The sequence below is a fragment of the Acomys russatus genome, chromosome 6 (genome assembly GCF_903995435.1).
Source record: "Acomys russatus chromosome 6, mAcoRus1.1, whole genome shotgun sequence".
NCBI lineage: Eukaryota > Metazoa > Chordata > Mammalia > Rodentia > Muridae > Acomys > Acomys russatus.
In genome coordinates, this window is record NC_067142.1 from 57,303,130 (window position 1) to 57,323,526 (window position 20,397).

The following is a 20,397-nucleotide window of genomic DNA, read 5'->3' on the forward strand; positions in this document are numbered from 1 at the left end:
ACACTTAGATTTCAAAATCACTGTGCTTCCTAGGATGTAGTTTAATAACCCTTGGTCAAGGCTGGATGTGAATTCTCATTGGAGGTTAGAGTATAAGAATAGTTTTGTCAAATGTTTATATACAAAAATTATTCTACTTCAGTTTCTTAAGAGTTCTTTGTATTTCCAGGCATGAGAGTAATCAGTCTGAAGTAGTGCTGCCCCGCAGACCATTTAACCTTTTAGCATTTTTTGTGTATATGTTTATGTATATGAATATACTTATTAGTGTGAGTGTGTGTGTGCAGGTGAAGGCCAGAGAAAGTGTTGAGAATCTTTCCAGTATCACTAGACCTTTGGGGGGGGGGGGTGTACACATACCACTGCATGCATGTGGAGGTCAGAGGGTAACTTGAAGGAATTGATTCTCTTCTACTTTGTCGTTTCAGGAGTTGAACTCAGATTGTTGGGCCTTAGTGGCAAGGGTCTTTATCCCCTGAGCCATCATCTCTCAGGCCTATCCACCTTTAATTTTTAAGACAGGGTCTCTTAGTGAACTTGAAACTAATTTATTATTAGCTGAACTTGCTGGCCAATAAGCTTCATAGTCCTGCCATCTTGTGCCACCAGCACATGTGCCACATACCTCTGTGCCCTCAGGTTCTAGAGAAACTGAATGAAGGTTTTCATGCTTGCATGGCATTTAGTCATTTCCTCAAGCCCCTAGTCTGTCTGCCTTTCCCTGTCTTTCTTTTCTGTCTCTTGTCTCTTTCTATCTCTGTCTCCCTGTCTCTTTCTCTCTCTCTCCCTCCCTCCCTCTCTCCCTCTCTCTCATGTGTATGTGTGTGTGTGTGTGTGTGTGTGCGTGCATGCATGCACGCATGTCGAGAGTCCAAGAGAGGGTGTCAGATCCTTGTGCTGGGAACTGAACTCAGGGCATCTGGAAGATGAACAGAGCTCTTGAGCACTGATTTATCCCTGTAGCACCCTCTTCCAGACTTGTTTGGTTTTAAGACAGTGTTTTTCTGTGTAGCCTTGGCTGTCCTGGACTTGCTTGTGGACCAGGCTGTCCTCAAACTCACAAAGATAAACCTGCCTCTGTCTCTCCAAGTGCTGGGGTTACAGGCGTGCGCCTGGCTTCTTTCAGTATTTTTGCATACGGGAATGTTGAAATGTGAACAAAGGAGCCAGACCTGGTGGTATATTCCTATAATCCCAGCACTGAAAGGCTGGATCAGAAGAACAAGTTTGAGGTCAGTCTAGGGTATACAGCAAATTTCAGGCCAGTTTAGACCAAAGGATGAATTGAGCTTCTTTGGAAAATGTTTTATTCATAATTATGTGACGTTTGACTACTTTTTGTGTAGTTCTAAAGCAAAATAAAAGTTGTAAATTAAATGTGAGAGTAGGAGAACTATAGCTAAGATGTTTAACATGGAGAGCAGTAAAAGGAATTCCCCTCAACAGCAACTGCCACCCGTGTTACTCTAGCGCACCAGCTCCCTGCCTAGTTAGGACCTGCAGTCTCTTGAGAGTATCATTAAATAGTGTATTATGCTGTATATAAATCTGATAATACATTCACAGTGGAAAATTTTTAATATTTTTGTAATGTTGAGAATCAAAAATTATAGGCATATATTGTAGAACAGAGAGTAGTAGTGGGTTTTCTTTTGCTTTGTTTTGCTTTGTTTGAGATAGTCTCCTGTAGTCAAGGCTCAAAATCGTCTGTGTAGCCAGCTTCTCAGCCTATCTCCATCTGATCCTTCTGTCCTCATCTCACAAATCCTGGCATTACAGGTGTGCTCCACCACCCCATTTTATGCTAGGTATGGAGTCCCAGGCTTTATGCAGGGGTGCTGCCAGCTGGGCCACATCCCTAACATAAGTAGACAGAAGCTGTTAGAACATAAACTTAGTTTCTTTTTTTCTTTTTCTTTTTCTTCTGAGACAGGGTTTCTCTTGTAGTCCTGGCTGTCCTGGACTCACTTTGTAGACCAGGTTGGCCTTGAACTCACAGAGGTCCACCTGCCTCTACCTTCTGAGTACAGAGATTAAAGGCCTGCACCACCACGCCTAGCTAGAACATAAACTTTCAAGTGAAAACTATCCAAGTGCTGTTTCTTTTTTCAGTGATTTTAAAGTGTGTGTATGTACGCGCGTGTACATGCATACATCTCCATGTATGACTGGACAATACATGGGTGCAAATGTCCATGGAGTCCAGGAGAAGGCATTGGATCCCCAGGAGCTAAAGTTAATGAGAACTGGGATGTAGGTTTTTGCTTTTGTTTTTTGTTCTTTTTGGTTTTTCTTTCTTTTTTCTTTTTTCCTTCTTTTTTTTGATTTTTTTTGAGACAGGGTCTCTCTGTGTAGCCTTGGCTGTCCTGGGCTCCCTTTGTAGACTAGGCTGGCCTTGAAATCTCGGCAGTTCACCTGCCTCTTCTTCCCAAGTGCTGGTATTAAAGGTGTGTGCCACCATGCCTGGTGGGATGTGGGTTTTTGTTTGTTTGTTTTTAGGTTTTTCGAGACAGGGTTTCTCTGTGTAACAGCCCTGGCTGTCCTAGACTCACTTTGTAGACCAGGCTGGCCTTGAACTCACAGAGCTCCACCTGCCTCTGCCTCAGCCACCAGGCTGTCTTTTTTTTTTTTTTTAAGACTAGTCAAGTGCAGTACTGAGAAGGGGTGAAAGTGTAGAACAGGAGTTCAGTCTGTAACTGACTGTGAACAATCAATTGTGATAACTCACTGCCTTCGGACCAGCCCACCAGGCTATCCTGATGGCTAAAGTCCTGTCGTATAATTTCAGGCTGAACATTGTAATGCCTCTAGCACTGTTCTTGTTCCTTTGGTTATTTATGGTCTCTTTTGGTTTCATATGTTTTCTTGTATTTTTTGCTAAACTTATAAAAGCATTTTGATAGAAGCCTTAAGTCTAAATTAATTTTGGTAGTATAGCCATTTCTATAATATTAGTTCTGCCAATTTAGCATGCAATGTCTTTCTGTTGTTTGGTATCTTCTGTGATTTTCTCCTTCAGTATCTTGAAGTTTATTATGGGGGCCTTTCAATTTTTGGTTAGATATAGTCCTGAATACTTAATTTTTCTGGAGTTTTTTTTTTTGTTGTTGTTGTTTTTTAAGATTTATTTATTATGTATACAGTGCTCTGCCTGCTTGTACCCCTGCAGGCCAGAAGAGGGCACCAGATTGCATTCTAGATGGTTGTGAGCCACCATGTGGTTGCTGGGAATTGAACTCAGGACCTCTGAAAGAGCAGTCAGTGCTCTTAACTGCTGAGCCATCTCTCCAGCCCCTGGAGTTATTTTAAATGAAATATTTTTTCTGACTTCTTTCTCTAGGAGTACACCATTGGTGTAAATGAAGACTACTTTGATTTTTACATTGATTTTTGTCTCCTGTATTTTTACTGTTATGATTTTGTTAGTCTGAGAGTTTTCTAGTAAACCCAATAGGGGCTTTTAAGTAAAGAACTATGCCATATGCAAATAGGGATCATTTGACTTTCCTGTTACTCATTTTATATCTTTCTCTTGTCTAACTGTTACTGCTAAGACCTGGAGCACTGTATCAAATAAGAAAAAGGAGAGTGGACAACCCTGTCTCATTGCTTTTAGAAGAAATGTTCTCAGTTCCTCTGTAATACTTTTTGATTTGTTTTGAGATGAGTTGTCACCATATAGCTCAGGCTGGCTAGAATACATAATTCTTTTGTCTCAGCTTCCTAGTACTTGGGTGACAGGTGTGTGCCAACAGGACTAACTCACTAACACACACCTGTTTTCCCCCATTATATTTTTTACATTTGGTGTGTATGTTTGCATGTGTATCATGGTACATGTGTGGTGGTAATAGGACAACTTAGAGAGATGATTCTCTCCTTCATGTGAGTTTCAGGGACTTAACTCAGATTGTCAAATTTGATGGCAAGTGAGCCATTGTGCTAGCTCTGGAACTCATAATAGAGCCCAGGCTGGGCAGAGCTAGGAGGATCACCACAAGTTTGAGACCATTCCAATCTACAAAGCATGTGCCAGGCCAGCCTGGATCACAGAGTGAGATCCTATTTCAGAAAACAAGGTTGAGGCTAGAGCATTATTGGCAGTTAAGAGAACTGCCTTCTCTTCAAGAATACCTGGGTTCAATTTCCAGCACCCACATGGAGGCTCACAACCATCTATAACTCTAGTTTCAGGGGTATCATACACTTTCCTTTGGTCTCCTTCGGTACCAGACACATGTATGGTGCACATAAGTACATGCAGGCAAAACATTCATACAGATAAAAATAAACTAATCCAACCTTGGTGGCTAGAGGTTCCCAGATCCCCAGCCGAGCCATGGTGGGCTGTCTCGCCCACCATCCTCCTTCTGAGTTTTGCCTGCATCTTCGAGTTACACAATGTCTGAAGAGGACATTGATAGAGACTCTGTACATGAAAAGCCCTCAGATTTTTCACATGGCTTGGACAGATTTATCATTCCTGACTAGACAAGTCTACCCCTTACAGTCATCTGGTAGGTTGTGATGCTGGGTCTGAGTTTTGTCACATGATTAGAGTTTACCTTATAGAGTTAGTACATTGTAACCTATATACCTTGGGAATTTACAATCTAAACCTTTTCTTTTCCTTCTTTCTTTTTTGTTTTTCGAGACAGCATTTCTCTGTGTATCCTTGGCTGTCCTATACTTGCTTTGTAGACCAGGCTGGCCTCGAACTCACAGTGATCCGCCTGCCTCTGCCTCCTGAGTGCTGGGATTAAAGGCATGCGCACCACCACCTGGCCCTGTGAACCTTTTCATAGTGTTCCTTTCTCCCAAAGAGGATCCTTCCTTGATGGAAGATTCAGATGACAGCTCTTCATTACCAGCCAAACAGAATGAGGAGTTTTGTCCCTTCATTCAAAGGCTTCCAGAATTCAAATCTTGGCATGCAGCTGTGAAAGGCATTCTGTGGCTGTGAACTGTACCTTCTCTGAGGCTTTCAATGTCCTGCTGCTCATCATGCTTCTTCTGCCTCATGAAGAGGCAAAGTTCATGATTAACACTGAAAGAGGAGATACAATGGGAAGGACAGCATATGCTATTTAGAAGCTGGACTGACTCACACGTAACTCAAGAATGGTTTTGAGCCATTGTAACAGTGCCTTTCTCACATAAAGTAGTTGATTCTGAGGAAGTTGAATTTTCTTTTTAAGAGGAGCCTCAATGGTTTGTATCCGAATATCAGGTTCTTGAAGAAACTGGCATTTAAACCAAGTTGCATTGATTTCTTTTTCAGTGATGTTCATGGGTTTGAAGTGAATAGAATTGTAGTGCCAGCAGATGGCAGCTCAAGAGTGTGGTAGGGAGGATGGGAGTGCAGCCTGGGGTAGCTGCCTTCCTGACATTGATGAGGCCACTCCTCTGTCCTTGAGGTACATGCTAGCCTTCTTCCTCTGTGTGACAACTATTGTAACACTTTGAGAGTGGTTTTCACATAGCTCTGTGGGGTTCTTATACCAGTTTCTGAATCTTATCTCACTAGAGATGTTCTTCAAGTTGGCCTCTATCATAATGACACAAAACTTTGTTCTTAACTATTAATTGCTTTTGGGTGCCTGGAATTATAAAAATATATTAATTGTTTGAAAAAAATCGTTTTAAAGGTTGAAGACAGATCAGTTAATAGGTTACTAAATTCAGGGCAGAGAATTTCAGGGATGTATCAGTTCCTGGGACACTAGGCATAGTAAATATTCAAGCCTTTGTTTTTTTATGGATAAGAGCATCAGTCAAGTAGTTATGGGAAAGGATGTTGATGTAAGAGATAATGTCCCCTCCTTTCTCCTAACAGAAATGTTTTAAGTGATAGAAGAGGAGGAATGATTACCAGACTGTGTACCTTGATAGGCTGGCTAGTGTTATCAGCCAGCAAGGAAGGGCTTTTTGTTATTGTTGTTGTTGTTTGTTCAAAATAAAGAAAATGGCTGGATGTGTTAATACATGGCCTATCTTCCCAGTACTGAAGGATCAGAAGTTCAAGGTCAGCCAGGGCACAAGGGATCTGTCTCAAAAAGTCAAATAAAGAAGTAAAAATATGTGGGTTTAATTGCCATAGAACTTGGTAGCACATACCTTTAGTCCCAGTACTTGGAAGGCAAAGGCAGGCAGATCTCTGTGAGTTTGAGGCCAGCCTCCTCTACCAAGCAAGTTCATGACAGCCAAGATAACACAGAGAAACCCTGTCTTGAAAAACCAAAAGCCAAAAACAAAAGAAAAGAAAAATGCTACAACATATACCTTTGCTTCAGTTTCCTTATCTGTAAAATTAATGTAATAATGCTTTAGGGTAATTATGAAGATTAAATTAGATAGTGCATGTAAAATACATTCCTTCTTTCTTTTTCTTTTTCTTTTTTCTTTTTGGTCTTTTTCAAGACAGGGTTTCTCTGTGTAGCCCTGGCGTCCTAGAACTTGCTCTGTAGGCCAGCCTAGCCTCAGGAACTCAAAAGATCCTCCCTCCTCTGCATCCCAATTGCTAGAATTAAAGGCATGTGCCACCATCACCCAGCCTAGAGTTACTCTTTACCAGATTAAGTACTCATCTATCTTTTGTTACTGTTTTGAGTCAGGGTCTCTTGTAGCTCAGGCTGGCTTTGAACTCAGAATAGAACTAAAGATTATTTTGATCTCCAGATCTTTCTGCTTCTACATTATAAGCACTTGCCTATGCCTGTTGAAGAGCCTTGGTATTTATGAAACTTAAGTTTTAGTAGTGGTGATTGTGTGTGTGTGTGTGTGTGTGTGTGTGTGTGTGTGTGTGTGCGTGTGTGTAAAACAGGGTGTTGGATGCTGCAGCTTGTGTAGTGTGATGGCTTGAGTTGGGTGGAGTAGCAGTTAGGAGGGATTGAAGTAAGGATACTTATTTTCTTCTATTTCAGAGGATGTTGGAGAATTGAACCTAGGATATCATGTATATAAGTGGTCTACTATTAAGCTGTACTCACAGTCTCTAGGGTATTGAGGTGTTGTTTTGTTATTCAAGAGTTTTGCTTCTTGACATTCCAAAAGCAGGAAATGGGAAATTATTCAGGCTTGCTTCCTACTCGGAGATCCTCCTGTGTCTGCTTCCCCAGTGCTGAGATTAAAGGTGTGGACTACCACACCCAGCCCAAAATGAATTTGGACGTTTTCCTTTTTTGTTTTTTGTTTTTTTTTGAGGCAGAGTTTCTCTGTGTAACAGCGCTGGTTGTCCTGGAACTCACTCTGCAGACCTGTCTGTAGACCTGTCTCTGCCTCCCCAGTACTGGGATTAAAGGTGTGTACCACCACCACCACGTCTTTTTTTTTTTTTTTTGAGACAGGGTTTTTCTGTGTAGTTATGGCTGACCTAGAACTTGTTCTGTAGACCATGCCGGCCTCACATTTAGAGATCCACCTGCCTCTGTTTCCTAGGTATGCACCACCACCTCCCAGCTTGATTTTGGACATTTTCTTTTCAGATCATTCATTGTATAGAAATAAATTGTTTTTGAGTATTGATCTGTATTCCTTACTTGGTCAATTAGTTCTTTTTCAAGGAGATAATGACATCTGTGAGGAGAGAGCTTTAGTTCTTTGTTTCCTTATGGCTGCCTTTTACTACTTCTTATAGCTCTTAAGTTTTAAAAGTACATTGGATAGCAGTGGTGAAGGAAGGCATCCTTACCTGGTTCCTAATCCTTTTTGTTTGTTTGTTCTTATTTTTTTTGAGACAGATTTTTCTCTGCAGCCTTAGCTTTTGTAGACCAGGCTGGCCTCAAACTCACAGAGATCCTCCTGCCTGTGCCTCCGGAGTGGTGGGATTAAAGGCATACGCTGCCACACCCAGCCCTAATCTTCCTACCTTATTTCCTACCTGTATGACTGTATACTATGTACTTGCCTTTAATCCCAGCACTTGGGAGACAGAGGCAGGCATTAGTTACAGATGACTATGAGTCATGTTGAACCCAGGTCCTTTGGAAGAGCGGCCAATGCTCTTAACCATTGAGCCGTCTCTCCAGCCCCTGGTTCCTAATTTTTTTTTTGTTTTGGTTGTTTTGAGGGAAGGTTCTCTGTGTAGCCTTGGCTGGCCTTGAACTCACAGCTATCTGCCTCTCAGAGTGCTAGGATTACAGGAATGCACCAGCATGCCTGGCTTGGTTTCTTTTTGTTTGTTTGTTTGTTTTGTTTTTGTTTTTGTTTTTTGAGACAAGGTTTCTCTGTGTCACCCTGGCTATCCTAGACTCACTCTGTAGACCAGGCCATGAACACAATAGTGGTCCGCCTGCCTCTGTCTCCCAAGTGCTGGGATTAAAGGCATGTGCTACCAGGCCTGGCTGTTTACTAATCTTAAAGGGAATTCTTTTTTTTTTTTTTTTTTTTTTTTTTTTTTTTTTTTTAAAGATTGATTGATTATGTTTGCAGTGTTGTGTCTGCATGCCAGAAGAGGCCACCAGATCTCATTATAGATGGTTGTGAGCCACTATGTAGTTGCTGGGAATTAAACTTCTGGAAGAGCAGTCAGTTCTCTTAACCTCTGAGCCATCTCTCCAGCCTAAAGGGGATTCTTTAATCTTTCCTGTTGAGTATGGTGTTGAATGGATTTAAAAAAATAAAATAAACATTGAGAAAATTCTCTTCTTTTGATAAATTCTTTGTCATTTTTATTGTAAGAGATCATTGAATTTTGTCAAATATATATTCTGTTTTTAATTGAAATTATTGTGGATTTTTTTGCTTGGTGATTCTGTTGGTATAGTGTGATATAGTTGTGCTTTTTGTTTATTTAACAAACTTTGCATTACAAGATAAATCCAACTTGGGTATAGTATATATTTTAAAATATATTTTTCTTGATCCTGTTTTTTTAAACTTAATATGTCCATATTCAAAAAAGATACTGATATATATAGTCTTTGATTGTTTTTCCTTGTAATCTCTGTGGTTCGTTTTTTAGCTGGATAATACTGGCCTGGAGAATGAGCTGGATAGTGGGCCTTCTTTGTTTTTTTGTTTGTTTGTTTGTTTTTCTTTTGGTTTTTGAGGCAGGGTTTCTCTGTGTAGCCTTGGCTGTCCTGGACTTGCTGGCCTCAAACTCACAGAGATCTGCCTGCCTCTGCCTCATCGAGTGCTGGGATTACAGGCATGCACCACCTTGCAAGGCCAATGTTTTTTTTTAATTTGTGAATTAATGCTCTAAATTTTGATTAAATTTGTCAGTGATTTCATCTGTTCCTGAGGTTTTACTAGTATATATTTATAGGGGGTTGTTTTGTTTTGTTTGTGTATGATTCTTCCTGGGGCTAGCCTGGAGCTCATATGTGTATGTAGTCCAGCCTGTACCTGAATTTATATGGTAATCTTTCTGTCTCAAGTGGTTCTTCCCACATCCACCTGGGGAGTCTTTTGAGTGCTAATTCAATCTCCAGTTGCTAGAGGTCTTCAGATTGCATGTTTCTTTCCTGCTCTGTTTCTGTAACATTAGTAATAGTGTTTTCTGTTCCATTTGTGATTCTACTAATTTGTATACCCTCTCAATTTTCTTGGTTAATGTTTCTCTAAAAGTTTTTCTTTCTTTTTAAAAATATTTTATTTATTTATTTATTTTTATGTATGTGAGTGTTCTATCTGCATGTATATCTGCATACCAAAAGAGGGCATCAGATCTCATTATAGGTGGTTGTGAGCCACCATGTGGTTGCTGGGAATTGAACTCAGGTCCTCTGGAAAAGCAGACAGTGCCCTAAACCACCGACCCATTTCTCCAGCCTTCTAAACGTTTTTCAACTTCTCATTTTTTATTTTGCTTGTTCCTGAAACAAGGTGTCATGTGTAAACCCAGACCGGCCTGGAGTTTATTATGTAGCCCAGCCTAGCCTTACATTTACAGTAGTCTTTTTGACTCAGCCTCCCAAGTATTAAGGAGTATAGGTTTGGGCTTTCCCTTCCCACTTGCCCTCCTTGTATAATTGAATTGTTTCATGAGGTCAAGGATGGTGGCCTACCATTAACTGAGCATTATTTCAAAAATAGAATGGTTTTCCAGCAGCTCAGTGGAAAGCACTTGCCAGGTATATGCAAGGCTCTGCGTTCAATCAATATCCAGTACTAGGAAGCGGGCAAGAGACGGTGGTTTCCCTTAATGTTCCCATCAGGGGACATGAGGAAAAGTAGTCAAAGATGATTCTTCATGCTATCACAGGCAGTATGCTATTGACAGGAGCAGAAAGTAGTTCAGCAGTAGTGGTGCATGCCTGTAGTCCCAGCACTTGGGAGGCACAGGTCGGCAGATGTCTGAGTTCTAGGTCTGCCAAGACCTCACAGAGAAGCTGTCTTGAAAAACAAAAAACAAAAAAAGCAGTAGGGGGGCTGGAGAGATGGCTCAGTGGTTAAGAGCACAACCTGCTCTTCCAAAGGTACTGAGTTCAATTCCCAGCAACCACATGGTGGTTCACAACCATCTGTAAGGTGATCTGATGCCCTCTTCTGGCCTGTGGGTGTACATGCAGGCAGGAACATTGTATACACAATAATAAATATTTTTTTAAAAAGCAGTAGATTAATTGGAGATGAAATGGTTTTATATATAGGAAGGGTCAAAGTCTTGGTGAATCTTCGTGTGTGTGTGTGTGTGTGTGTATGTAAGTTCTGACATTTGAAAAAGATAACTGCACTTAAGATGCTGTTTTCAAAGTTAGCAGTACCTAGTTGGTAGTAGAAAGCGTATAGACTAAGTCACTGTGGAAAACTTAGAAAAGAGAATAGAAAGCATTCTGAGGAGCCAACCATCAATCCAATGTAGGAAAGAGAAGAAACACTTAACAGAGTCAAGCAAGGAGTGGCTTAGTGTTTAGTAACTTCTTGAACAGGATTTTGAATTAGATCCAGAAGTGGGCAGCATTTCTAGGAGTATAGAATAAGTTAAAACAATTGAAGGGTAATAATCATTGGATTTTATGAAAAAGTCCTTTGTGTGTTCAAGAGTTGTTACAATTAGTGGTTAAAGGAGGTGAAATGATATTTTGACTATGAACAGTGAGAAGGCAAATGGCAGAGCCTAGAAGATTGGCAAAGACTGAAGGAAGGTACTGTTGACTGAGACAGAGGTTCACTATGCAGTGCTGGCTGGTCTGGAAGTCACAGCCAGTGCCTGCCTCTGTGTCCCCAATGCAGGGATGAAAGGCCCGTGTCCAAGGACAAAGGTTGGAGGCATTACCCCCGCTCTAAGCAGTCATTTATGCATACTGTTGAGACAAGAACTAGTAAAGAGGGACAAATTTAAGAAATAATACAAAATTAAAAGCTGATGTTCATCAATCTGAAAAATGAATAGGCTGTAATTATATCTTTTCATTGTAAACAATTGTCCCTACTTTCAAAGTTATTATTTGCCATTGTAAGTAAACATAATCTTTGGTACTGGAGGACTCTTAAAAACAAACATAAGACATGACGGCATATTTCTAAGTCTTCAGAAGCTAAAGAAAGAGGAGTATGAACTTGATGCTAGCCTGGGCTACATAATGAGACTTGCCTAAGAAAAACAAGACATATTTTGCAGAGAAGGGCTTTATTTAAAAGATGGCTTGAACTGCTAATAATCTGTTAAAATTTTCAAGCTTTGTTCATGAATCTTTTATTTGGAATTTTATGACTAGAAAAACTGCATAATTAAAAAGTAACAAGGTGCTGAAGAGATTGATTAGCTATTAAAAGCTAATTAGCCAGGCATGGAGGCAAAAGAGGCCAGCCTGGTCTACAAAGTTAGTTCCAGGATAGCCAAAGCTACACAGAGAAATCTTGTCTTGAAAAGCCAAAAATAAATAAATAGTTTATGTTGCTTTGCAGAGGACTCAAGTTCAGTTTCCAGCACTGGTGTCTGGCAGTTCACAGCAACTGGCCGTTCCTGCATCCTAGTATTTATGAGCATTTGCAACTCACATGCACATATCCCCACAGACACACAGAAACATAATAAATAAATCATTTTGAAAATTAAAAAGATGAGGGTTGGAAAGATAGCTCAGAGGTTAAGAGCACTGGCTATTCTTCCAAAAGTCCTGCGTTCAATTCCCAGAAACCACATGGCGACTCATAACCATCTATTATGAGATCTAGTCCCTCCTTCTGGCATGCAGTCACACATGCAGGCACAATACTGCATAAAAAAATAAAAAAATAAAATCTTTGGGGCTGGAGAGATGGCTCAGAGGTTAAGAGCACCGGCTGCTCTTCCAGAGGTCCTGAGTTCAATTCCCAGCACCCACATGTTGGCTCATAGCCATCTATAATGAGTTCTGGTGTGCAGGCATACATACAGGCATAACATTGTATATGTTATGTAATAAATAAATAAATAAATCTTTAAAAAGAAAATTAAAAAGATGACAACAGCTTTCACAAAGAAAGCCAGTTTTAGGAATTTGTTTTATTTAAAAGCAGTAAAAAAATGAATAAAATGCATAGTGAATGTTTTAAAATATTACTCATTTTAATAACTATTTCTCACTGGCTTACCATTAAATGTAGTGAACAGTGTTTTCATGTGCCTGACTTAAAGTATAGAAAATATTTAGTAAAGTATTAACATAAAAAGTTTAAAAAATAAAATAACTTTGCAGTTTTGATATAATCTATACATTTTCCTTACTGCTAAATTAAAGTTCTTTTAAGATGATGCTTTTGAGTCTGGTTGTTTCATTCCACCCCTTCTATAGTAATTGCTGTTACATTTTTTCAGTGTGGCACATTTTACATGATGTATTATGACTTGACTTTAGAGGAACATAAAGTTAGAGGCTTCATGCAGTTGGACACTTTTCTTGGGTACTGTACTTCATTTTCATGTCAGACACCTTCCTCAGGTTTTTATCCCTTATCACTGCTTTTCTTCCTAAGTTTTGGTACTATGTTGGACCTAAAAATGATTCTTTGCCTCTGGACACAGGAAAATTAAGCCACTTAGCCAGCTGGAGGCAGAGGCAGGCAGATCTCTGTGAGTTCCAAGGCCAGTTTACTTTGGGCAGTTTTCTCAACCTTCCTAATGCTGTGGTGTAACCCCAACCATAAAATTGTTTTTGTTACTAGTTCATAACTGTAATTTTGCTACTGTTAGGATTTGTAATGTAAATATCTGATATGCAGGATATCTGATATGTGACTCCTGTGAAAAGGTTGTTTGACTCCCAAAAGAGTCATAAACCACAGGTTGAGAACCACTGACTTAGGGAGTTCAGGGTTGCCAAGGCACATATAGAAACCCTGTTTCAGAAACAAAAACCCACTTGAATCAGCCCCTTTAGCTTTTCCTCCTAAGGCGGCTAATAACCAAGTTCCCGTTTCCAGGCTTTTTACCTCGCAACTTAATAGCTTTTCTCTTCATTTATGTCTCAGGTAGTTGCACATTTATAGAAATATTAGCATACGGAATTATAGCTAGTGTGTTCTGTGCTGTAAGGTTAGAACTTAATCCATATATTTGTTTGTTTGTTTTTCGAGACAGGGTTTCTCTTGTAGCTCTGGCTGTCCTGTACTGGCTTTGTAGACAGGCTGGCCTTGAGCTCCACCTGCCCCTGCTTCACGAGTGCTGCGATTAAAGGCCTGTGCCACTCTGCCCAGCTCAATCCACATACTTTTTGTTTTTCCAGACAAGGCTTTTCTGTGTAGCCTTGGCTGTCGTGGACTCACTTTGTAGACCAGGCATGTACCACCACACCTGGTAATTCATATATTTTATGAAGAAATAATTTTACAATCAAAATTGTGCCTTTCCTCAAGTGTCATTACTAACACTCTTTAAATCTTAGACTATAGTTTCCTCTGTAAGTTACTAATGCTCCTTTGGGAATTAACGACACTTAAATGAAATATTAAACTTCTGTTTTTCCTTGTGTTATTGCTTACTTAGTTTCAGTTTTCAGGATAGTTACAAATTTTCTCTTCTCTGATGTGGTCCCTTCATCCTGGTTGCTATAGAACTGTTTCAGATAAGTGACAAATTAGATTAAGGTCAAGAATAATGATTTAAAAAGTCATCATGTGGGGTAGCCTAAACCTAACCTAAACTAAAACCTGCATTTTAATCCAGCTCAACACTTAGTCATGGGTTGAAAATGCTGCCCACCAACTGTGTATCATCTGTAAACAGGTGTATTTATGTCAGGAGAAGAGAACTCTCATAAACAGGTAATTATGAATTTTAGTTTCTCTTTTTCTCTGAATCAGGGACATATGAACCTATAATGATGGTAATATGGTTGTGATATACTTAGCATTTAACAGCAGTATAATTTATGTATACAGGAGGGCTGTTGCTGTGTTCATAGAAGAGTCTGACCAATGGACATTTTAAAATTAAAAATAAACTTTTGAGAAACAAAACTATAACAAGACAGACCTTTAATGATTCTTTTTTTTTTTTATTAATTATTCTTATTACATCTCAATGGTTATCCCCTCCCTTGTATTCTCCCATTCCTCCCTCCCTCCCATTTTCCCCTTACTCCCTTCCCCTATGACTGTGACTGAGGGGGACTTCCTCCCCTTTTATATGCTCATAGGGTATCAAGTCTCTTCTTGGTAGCCTGCTATCCTTCCTCTGAGTGCCACCAGGTCTCCCCATCCAGGGGACGTCAGACCTTTAATTATTCTTAGCAGGTTTATTGATGTAAAATTTACAGAAAATAAAGTTCACTGAAGTGTAGAATTCATAGATTTTAATTTATAGAGCTGTCACAATTATCTGGTTTTAGGTTTCTTATCACTTACAAAAATTTCCTAATGTTAACCAACCACTATTAACTTCCATCTGTAAAGTGACACAAATTAACTTAGGAATTTGTCCTGATACTCCTTTGCCTCACTGATTTTACTCAACACAAATGGGTACGTAGTGAGTTCCAGGCAAGCAAGGGCTACATAGTCAGCCTCTGCCCAACATCCGGTGTTTATCATCTATAAGTAGCAGCTATAATGATGCCACAGGAGAAGAAGAACTAGTTTAGAACAGGTATTTGATGAATTTTAAGTTTGATTCTTTTTTTAAAGATTTATTTATTGCATATACAGTGTTCTGCCTGCATGCCAGAAGAGGACACCTGATCTCATTATAGATGGTTGTGAGCCACCATGTGGTTGCTAGGAACTGAACTCAGGACCTCTGGAAGAGCAGTCAGTGCTCTTAACCCCTGAGCTACTTCTCCAGCCCCTTGATCTTTCTTTTAATCAGGGATCTGACAACCAAGGAGGCTGATTATAACACAGGTAGCATATGCAATATAGGTCAGCAGTGGTTCCAATATAGTAAACAAGGATTCCAAGTTAGAGTCTATTCTGAGTAACATAATGAAATCTCATGCCATCTGGGAGATGAGTCATCCCTTTGTCCAAGAATCAGGATGTTGGTGTTTTAATAATTTTATTGTATGTGTTTATTTTTAGCCAAAGTAGAAGATTGTTTATTACATTATTTAAACCATATATCCTGTGGGGCGTGTGTGTGTGTGTACCATGATGTAAACAACTGTATTTGATAAGTTTGGATATTTGAAAAAAATGAGGTTGGAAGAAGTAGAAATTTTTGGAGCATTCAGTTTCCACAATTAACTCAAACTTTGAGTCTCAAGAAAAAAGAAAAGAAAAAAAATCTGTGCTTTATAGTTTATAGTTCTTGTAATAGAATATCCAAGACTGACTCTTAGGGTTTTAAAATTTTTAATTAAGGAGAGAATATGAGTGACTATGGTTTATGAGTGCAGGTACTCGTGCATTTGAGCTTTCAGGGCACAGGAGGACTTAAGGTAGCCCTCCTGCTCTATCACTTGCTGCCTTATTCCTTTGAGGTAGGATCTTTTGTTGAGCCTGGAGCTAGGCTAGTGACCAGCAAGCACCATTTAGTCTCTGTCTCCACTTTATTCATGTGTGTGGATGTGTATAGCACATTTGTGTGGAGCTGCCCAAAGAGGCGAGAAGAGGGTGTCAGGTCCCTGAAACTGGAATTACAGGTTGATGTTGTGACCTACCCTACTTGAGTACTGAGAATCAAATTTAGGTCCTTTGGAGGAACAGCAAGTGCGCTTAATACTGAGCCATCTCTCTAGCCACACCCTCAATGCTTTTTAATTGGTGTAATATAATTTCTATTTTTTGTTTTTGTTTCCTGAACTTTTTAGCGTGTCCTTAAACAACAGGAACAACAACAAAGCAGCCCGTTCCAGCATCCTGACACGTTTTCCCTCTGCTTTCTTCAGGCAGGGTCAGATCTTACATAAGTTCATAATTTATTTTTATTTGCTTCTTGTATCTGGTGAGAAAGAGAGACCTATTTTCATTCTTCATGTGGATGTCCAATTTTCTCAGCACCATTTATTGAAAAGACTCCTTCTTTCTCCAATTATATTTTTTAGTACCTTTGTCAAAAATCAGTTGGTTGTTGATGCATGAAATCCCTCCATTCCTCACCAAGTGAGCAAATACCCTGAATTAGAAGGTCTTGTTTTATTTGATCTTTGTTAATTCTTTGTGTGACTACTCTCTTTTTAAATTGAAAAATATATTTGTATGTACATACGTGTTTTGTCTTCATTTATGATTGTGCACTGTGCATGCCTGGTGCTAATGGGGACCAGAAGAGGATGTTGGATTCCCTGGATCAGGAATTACAGCCTGGCCAGGCAGTGGTGGCACACGCCTTTAATCCCAGCACTTGGGAGGCAAAGGCAGGCAGGCAAGCAGATTGATGTGAGTTTGAGGCCAGTCTGGTCTACACTGCAAGTCCAGGATAGTCAAGGCTACACAGAGAAACCCTGTTTTGAAAACAAACAAGAGAATTAAAGCCTGTTGTGAACCGTGTGTGTTAGATCTTCTGGGAGAACAGCAGATGTCCTCACCCTCAGCAGTGTCTGCGGCTCTATTTTTTTTTTTTTTTAAACATGTAGAGTGTGTGGTACAACTTGTAGAAATCTTCCATATTTGGGTTCCAGGGATTGAACTTAGGTTCTCAAATTTTGGCAGCAAGTGACTATACTTACTGAACCATTGTGTCATCTTTTAACCTTTCTTGTTGTCTACTATATTTTGTTTTTTGTTTTTTCGAGACAAGGTTTCTCTGTGTAGCCTTGACTGTCCTGGACTTGCTTTTGTAGACCAGGCTGGCCTCTTAACTCACAGCGATCCGCCTGCCTCTGCCTCCCAAGTGCTTGGATTAAAGGCGAGCACCACCACTGCCTGGCCGTCTACTATATTTTGGTTTTACCTTTTTTTTTTTGTATTTATTTAGATTTTTGCGAGTTTTTTGTTCATTCATTTGTTTGTTTTGGTTTTTTGAGACAGGGTTTCTCTGTGTAGCCTTAGCTGTCTTGGGCTTGCCTTTTAGACCAGGCTGGTCTCGAACTCACAGAGATCCACCTGCCTCAGCCTCCCGAGTGCTGGGCTGAAAGGTGTGTGCCACCACACCCAGCTTATACTCTATTTTTAAATTAAAAAAAATTAAAAAAAAAAATACAGTATTCTGCCTGCAGGCCAGAAAAGGGCACCAGATCTCATTATGAATGATTGTGAGCCACCATGTTGTTAGCTGGGAATTGAACTCAGGACCTTTGGAAGAGCAGGCAGCGCTCTTAACCTCTGAGCCATCTCTCCAGCCCCGCCTCCCTTTAATCTTTATGTCCTGTTTTCTTTCTATAAAAATAACCCAACTCCAATTAGTGTTTTCCTGCATGCACATGAGTATGGAACCTTCCACAGGCGCATGGACAACCTAACAATGGCCATGCTCCTAAAGAAAAATAACTTCCCCTCCTTTTGCAGCCATTAGTCGCACTTGGCAATAGCGATGGAGGCTTCTGAGCCCCTCTCCTATCCATGGTATGTCGTTAACTTGTTTGCTCTCCTGCAGGTCTTGTACAGGTAACCACAGCTGCTGTGAGTTCATGGGTATAGTGTCCATGCTATGTCCAGAAGGCAGCATTTCAGAGCACTCCTTTCTAACCTCTGGCACTTAGGTTCTTCCCATATCTTCTGCATCTCCTATAAGCCTGGAGGAGTTGATACAAATGTCTTATTTAGGGTTGAACTGATAGACATTTATTCTCTCTAGCTATACTTCCTGAGAAAAGAACTGATTTAGTTATGAGCAGAAGAATTGTAAATAACTACATGTAAAATAATTTCTCTCCAATGAATATATTGTATATTTATATGCATAAAGAAACAATGGGAAGTAATTTGTTAATTTATGATTCAGAGTGATAATGAGAATTGGACAGATGAGTAAGAGGGAGATCATTTTACTGTAAACATTTTTGAAACATTTTAACTCTAATGTTACTTGGGAAAAAATTAAGAGTGTTGAGGGATGGCAGTATAACACATTGGTGGCATACTTGCCTAGTATACACATAGCCTAGGTTCTATCCCCAGTACCATACTCAAAAAAATTGGTTGAGATGATGTCAGAATTGTTACTTCAAGACCAGCCTAAACTACCATGGTGAAGGATAAGGATTAAGATTTTGGGGACTGAAGAGATGGCTCAGAGGTTGAGAGCACTGGCTGGTCTTCCAGAGGTCCTGAGTTCAGTTTCTAGTAACCACATGGTGGCTCACAACCATCTATAATGAGATCCTGGTGCCCTCTTCTGGTGTGTAGGCATACTTGCAGGCAGAACATTATATACATAGTAAATAAAGAAATCTTAGAGAGAGGGGGGGGGGGAGACAGACAGACAGAGAGACAGAGAGAGAAGAGAGTGAATATTTGTTTCTTCTCTTTAGATTAGAGCTTAGGCCTGATAGTTAGATTTGTTAACACAGAGTGGTTGTGAGGTTTATAGCTATGAGAGAATGCAGGCTGGGGGTGATGTATCTCCAATTTCATCTGTAGCTTTTGAATGACGCTGCAGGTAGAGCTTCCTTTCTCTGTAATCCTCCATGTGTCCATGATGATAGAGATAAGAGAATAAGAGTTTGGGACTCTAGCCAGACTCTCTTTGTTAATTGCGTGTGTTCTCTCTCTCTTTCTGTCTGTTTAACAACAAAAAAGAGAGGAAGAAAATAGAAGGGGTTTGGGGGAGGAAGGAAAAAAAGAAATGAAATATTATTATTAGCTTCCTTAAAAGGGAATGCAAGGTCCAGGACAGTTAGTCTGAGCATTCAGGAGACAGAGACAGGCAGATCTCTTGAGTTTGAAACCATTCTTATCTATATAGCATGTTCCAGTCCAACCTGGAACATAGAGACTTGCAAAAAAAAAAAAAGAAAGAAAGAAAGAAAGAGAGAGGAAAAAAAAAAAGGAGGGGGGCTGTGACTGTGCATGTGTGTATTTAAGAGAATGAGGTCTGTCGAGGGTGGGGGTGGCACATGCCTTTAATCCCAGCACTTGGGAAGCAGAGGCAGGTGGATCGCTGTGAGTTCAAGGCCAGCCTGGTCTACAGACCAAGTCTAGGACAGCCAAGGCTATACAGAGAAACCCTGTCTCAAAAAAAAAAAAGGAAAAAGACAATGAGGTCCTAATTCTAACCTCCTACAGCCCTCAAACCTTTGTGTAAGCTAATTCATCCTTGCTGGGACTGGTTGTTTTACCATAGCTTTGACTTTATAATGTAAAAAGGTAGATTGTTGTGATATTAAAGTAATGTGGAGGGTTGGAGCGAAAGCTTGGACTTGTTTCTTTTCAACAGCTTAAATTGGGGGGGGAATAAAACCAACCCAGATCATTCTAATTGTTTTCCTTTCTCTGTTTTCCAGGTTATATTTCACACTATGTGCTGACTGTATCTACAGAAGATATTAAAAAAAAAAAAGATAAACTTTTTTCTAAGATTTTGATTCCAGTGGAATCTTTGCTTTAGATTTGTGTGTGTGCGTGCGTGTTAGTGAATTGTAACTCCAGAAGCAATGCCTGTACAAGCTCCACAATGGACGGATTTCCTTTCCTGCCCAATTTGCACTCAGACTTTCGACGAAACAATTCGAAAACCCATCAGTTTGGGATGTGGCCATACTGTCTGCAAAATGTGCCTGAATAAACTCCACCGTAAGGCTTGCCCATTTGACCAGACCACTATCAATACGGACATTGAGCTCCTTCCTGTGAACTCAGCATTACTGCAGCTAGTGGGTGCTCAGGTAGGATAGTAACTTAACCCTGGCTGTTGTCTTTAATTGACTATTTTTAGTTATATATATTGATGTGGGCATGCTTATTTTAATGTAGGTGGTTACATACAGAAATATTTATAAATATGTATATACTTAGATTATTCTTGCATATTTCCTGCCCCATTGGCCAGGATAATCTTAAGGACACCACAGTCCCAATAGCACTGCACCTGCCTCCTGTTTAGATATTGGTTTCTTTTTCTTTTAGGTTTTTCAGGACAGGGTTTCTCTGTAT

The 20,397-nt window shown here is 39.9% G+C and overlaps 1 protein-coding gene across 1 annotated transcript in view; it reads left to right on the forward strand.

Annotated features, from left to right (window-relative positions):
- Positions 1–20,397, forward strand: part of Rc3h1 (ring finger and CCCH-type domains 1) — a 69,716-nt gene that overhangs the window by 5,622 nt on the left and 43,697 nt on the right. Inside the window, exon 2 of the mRNA XM_051147673.1 lies at positions 19,749–20,129. Coding sequence (XP_051003630.1) covers positions 19,899–20,129 — 231 coding nt within the window. The 5' untranslated portion in view covers positions 19,749–19,898. The remainder of the gene's footprint in view (positions 1–19,748; positions 20,130–20,397) is intronic.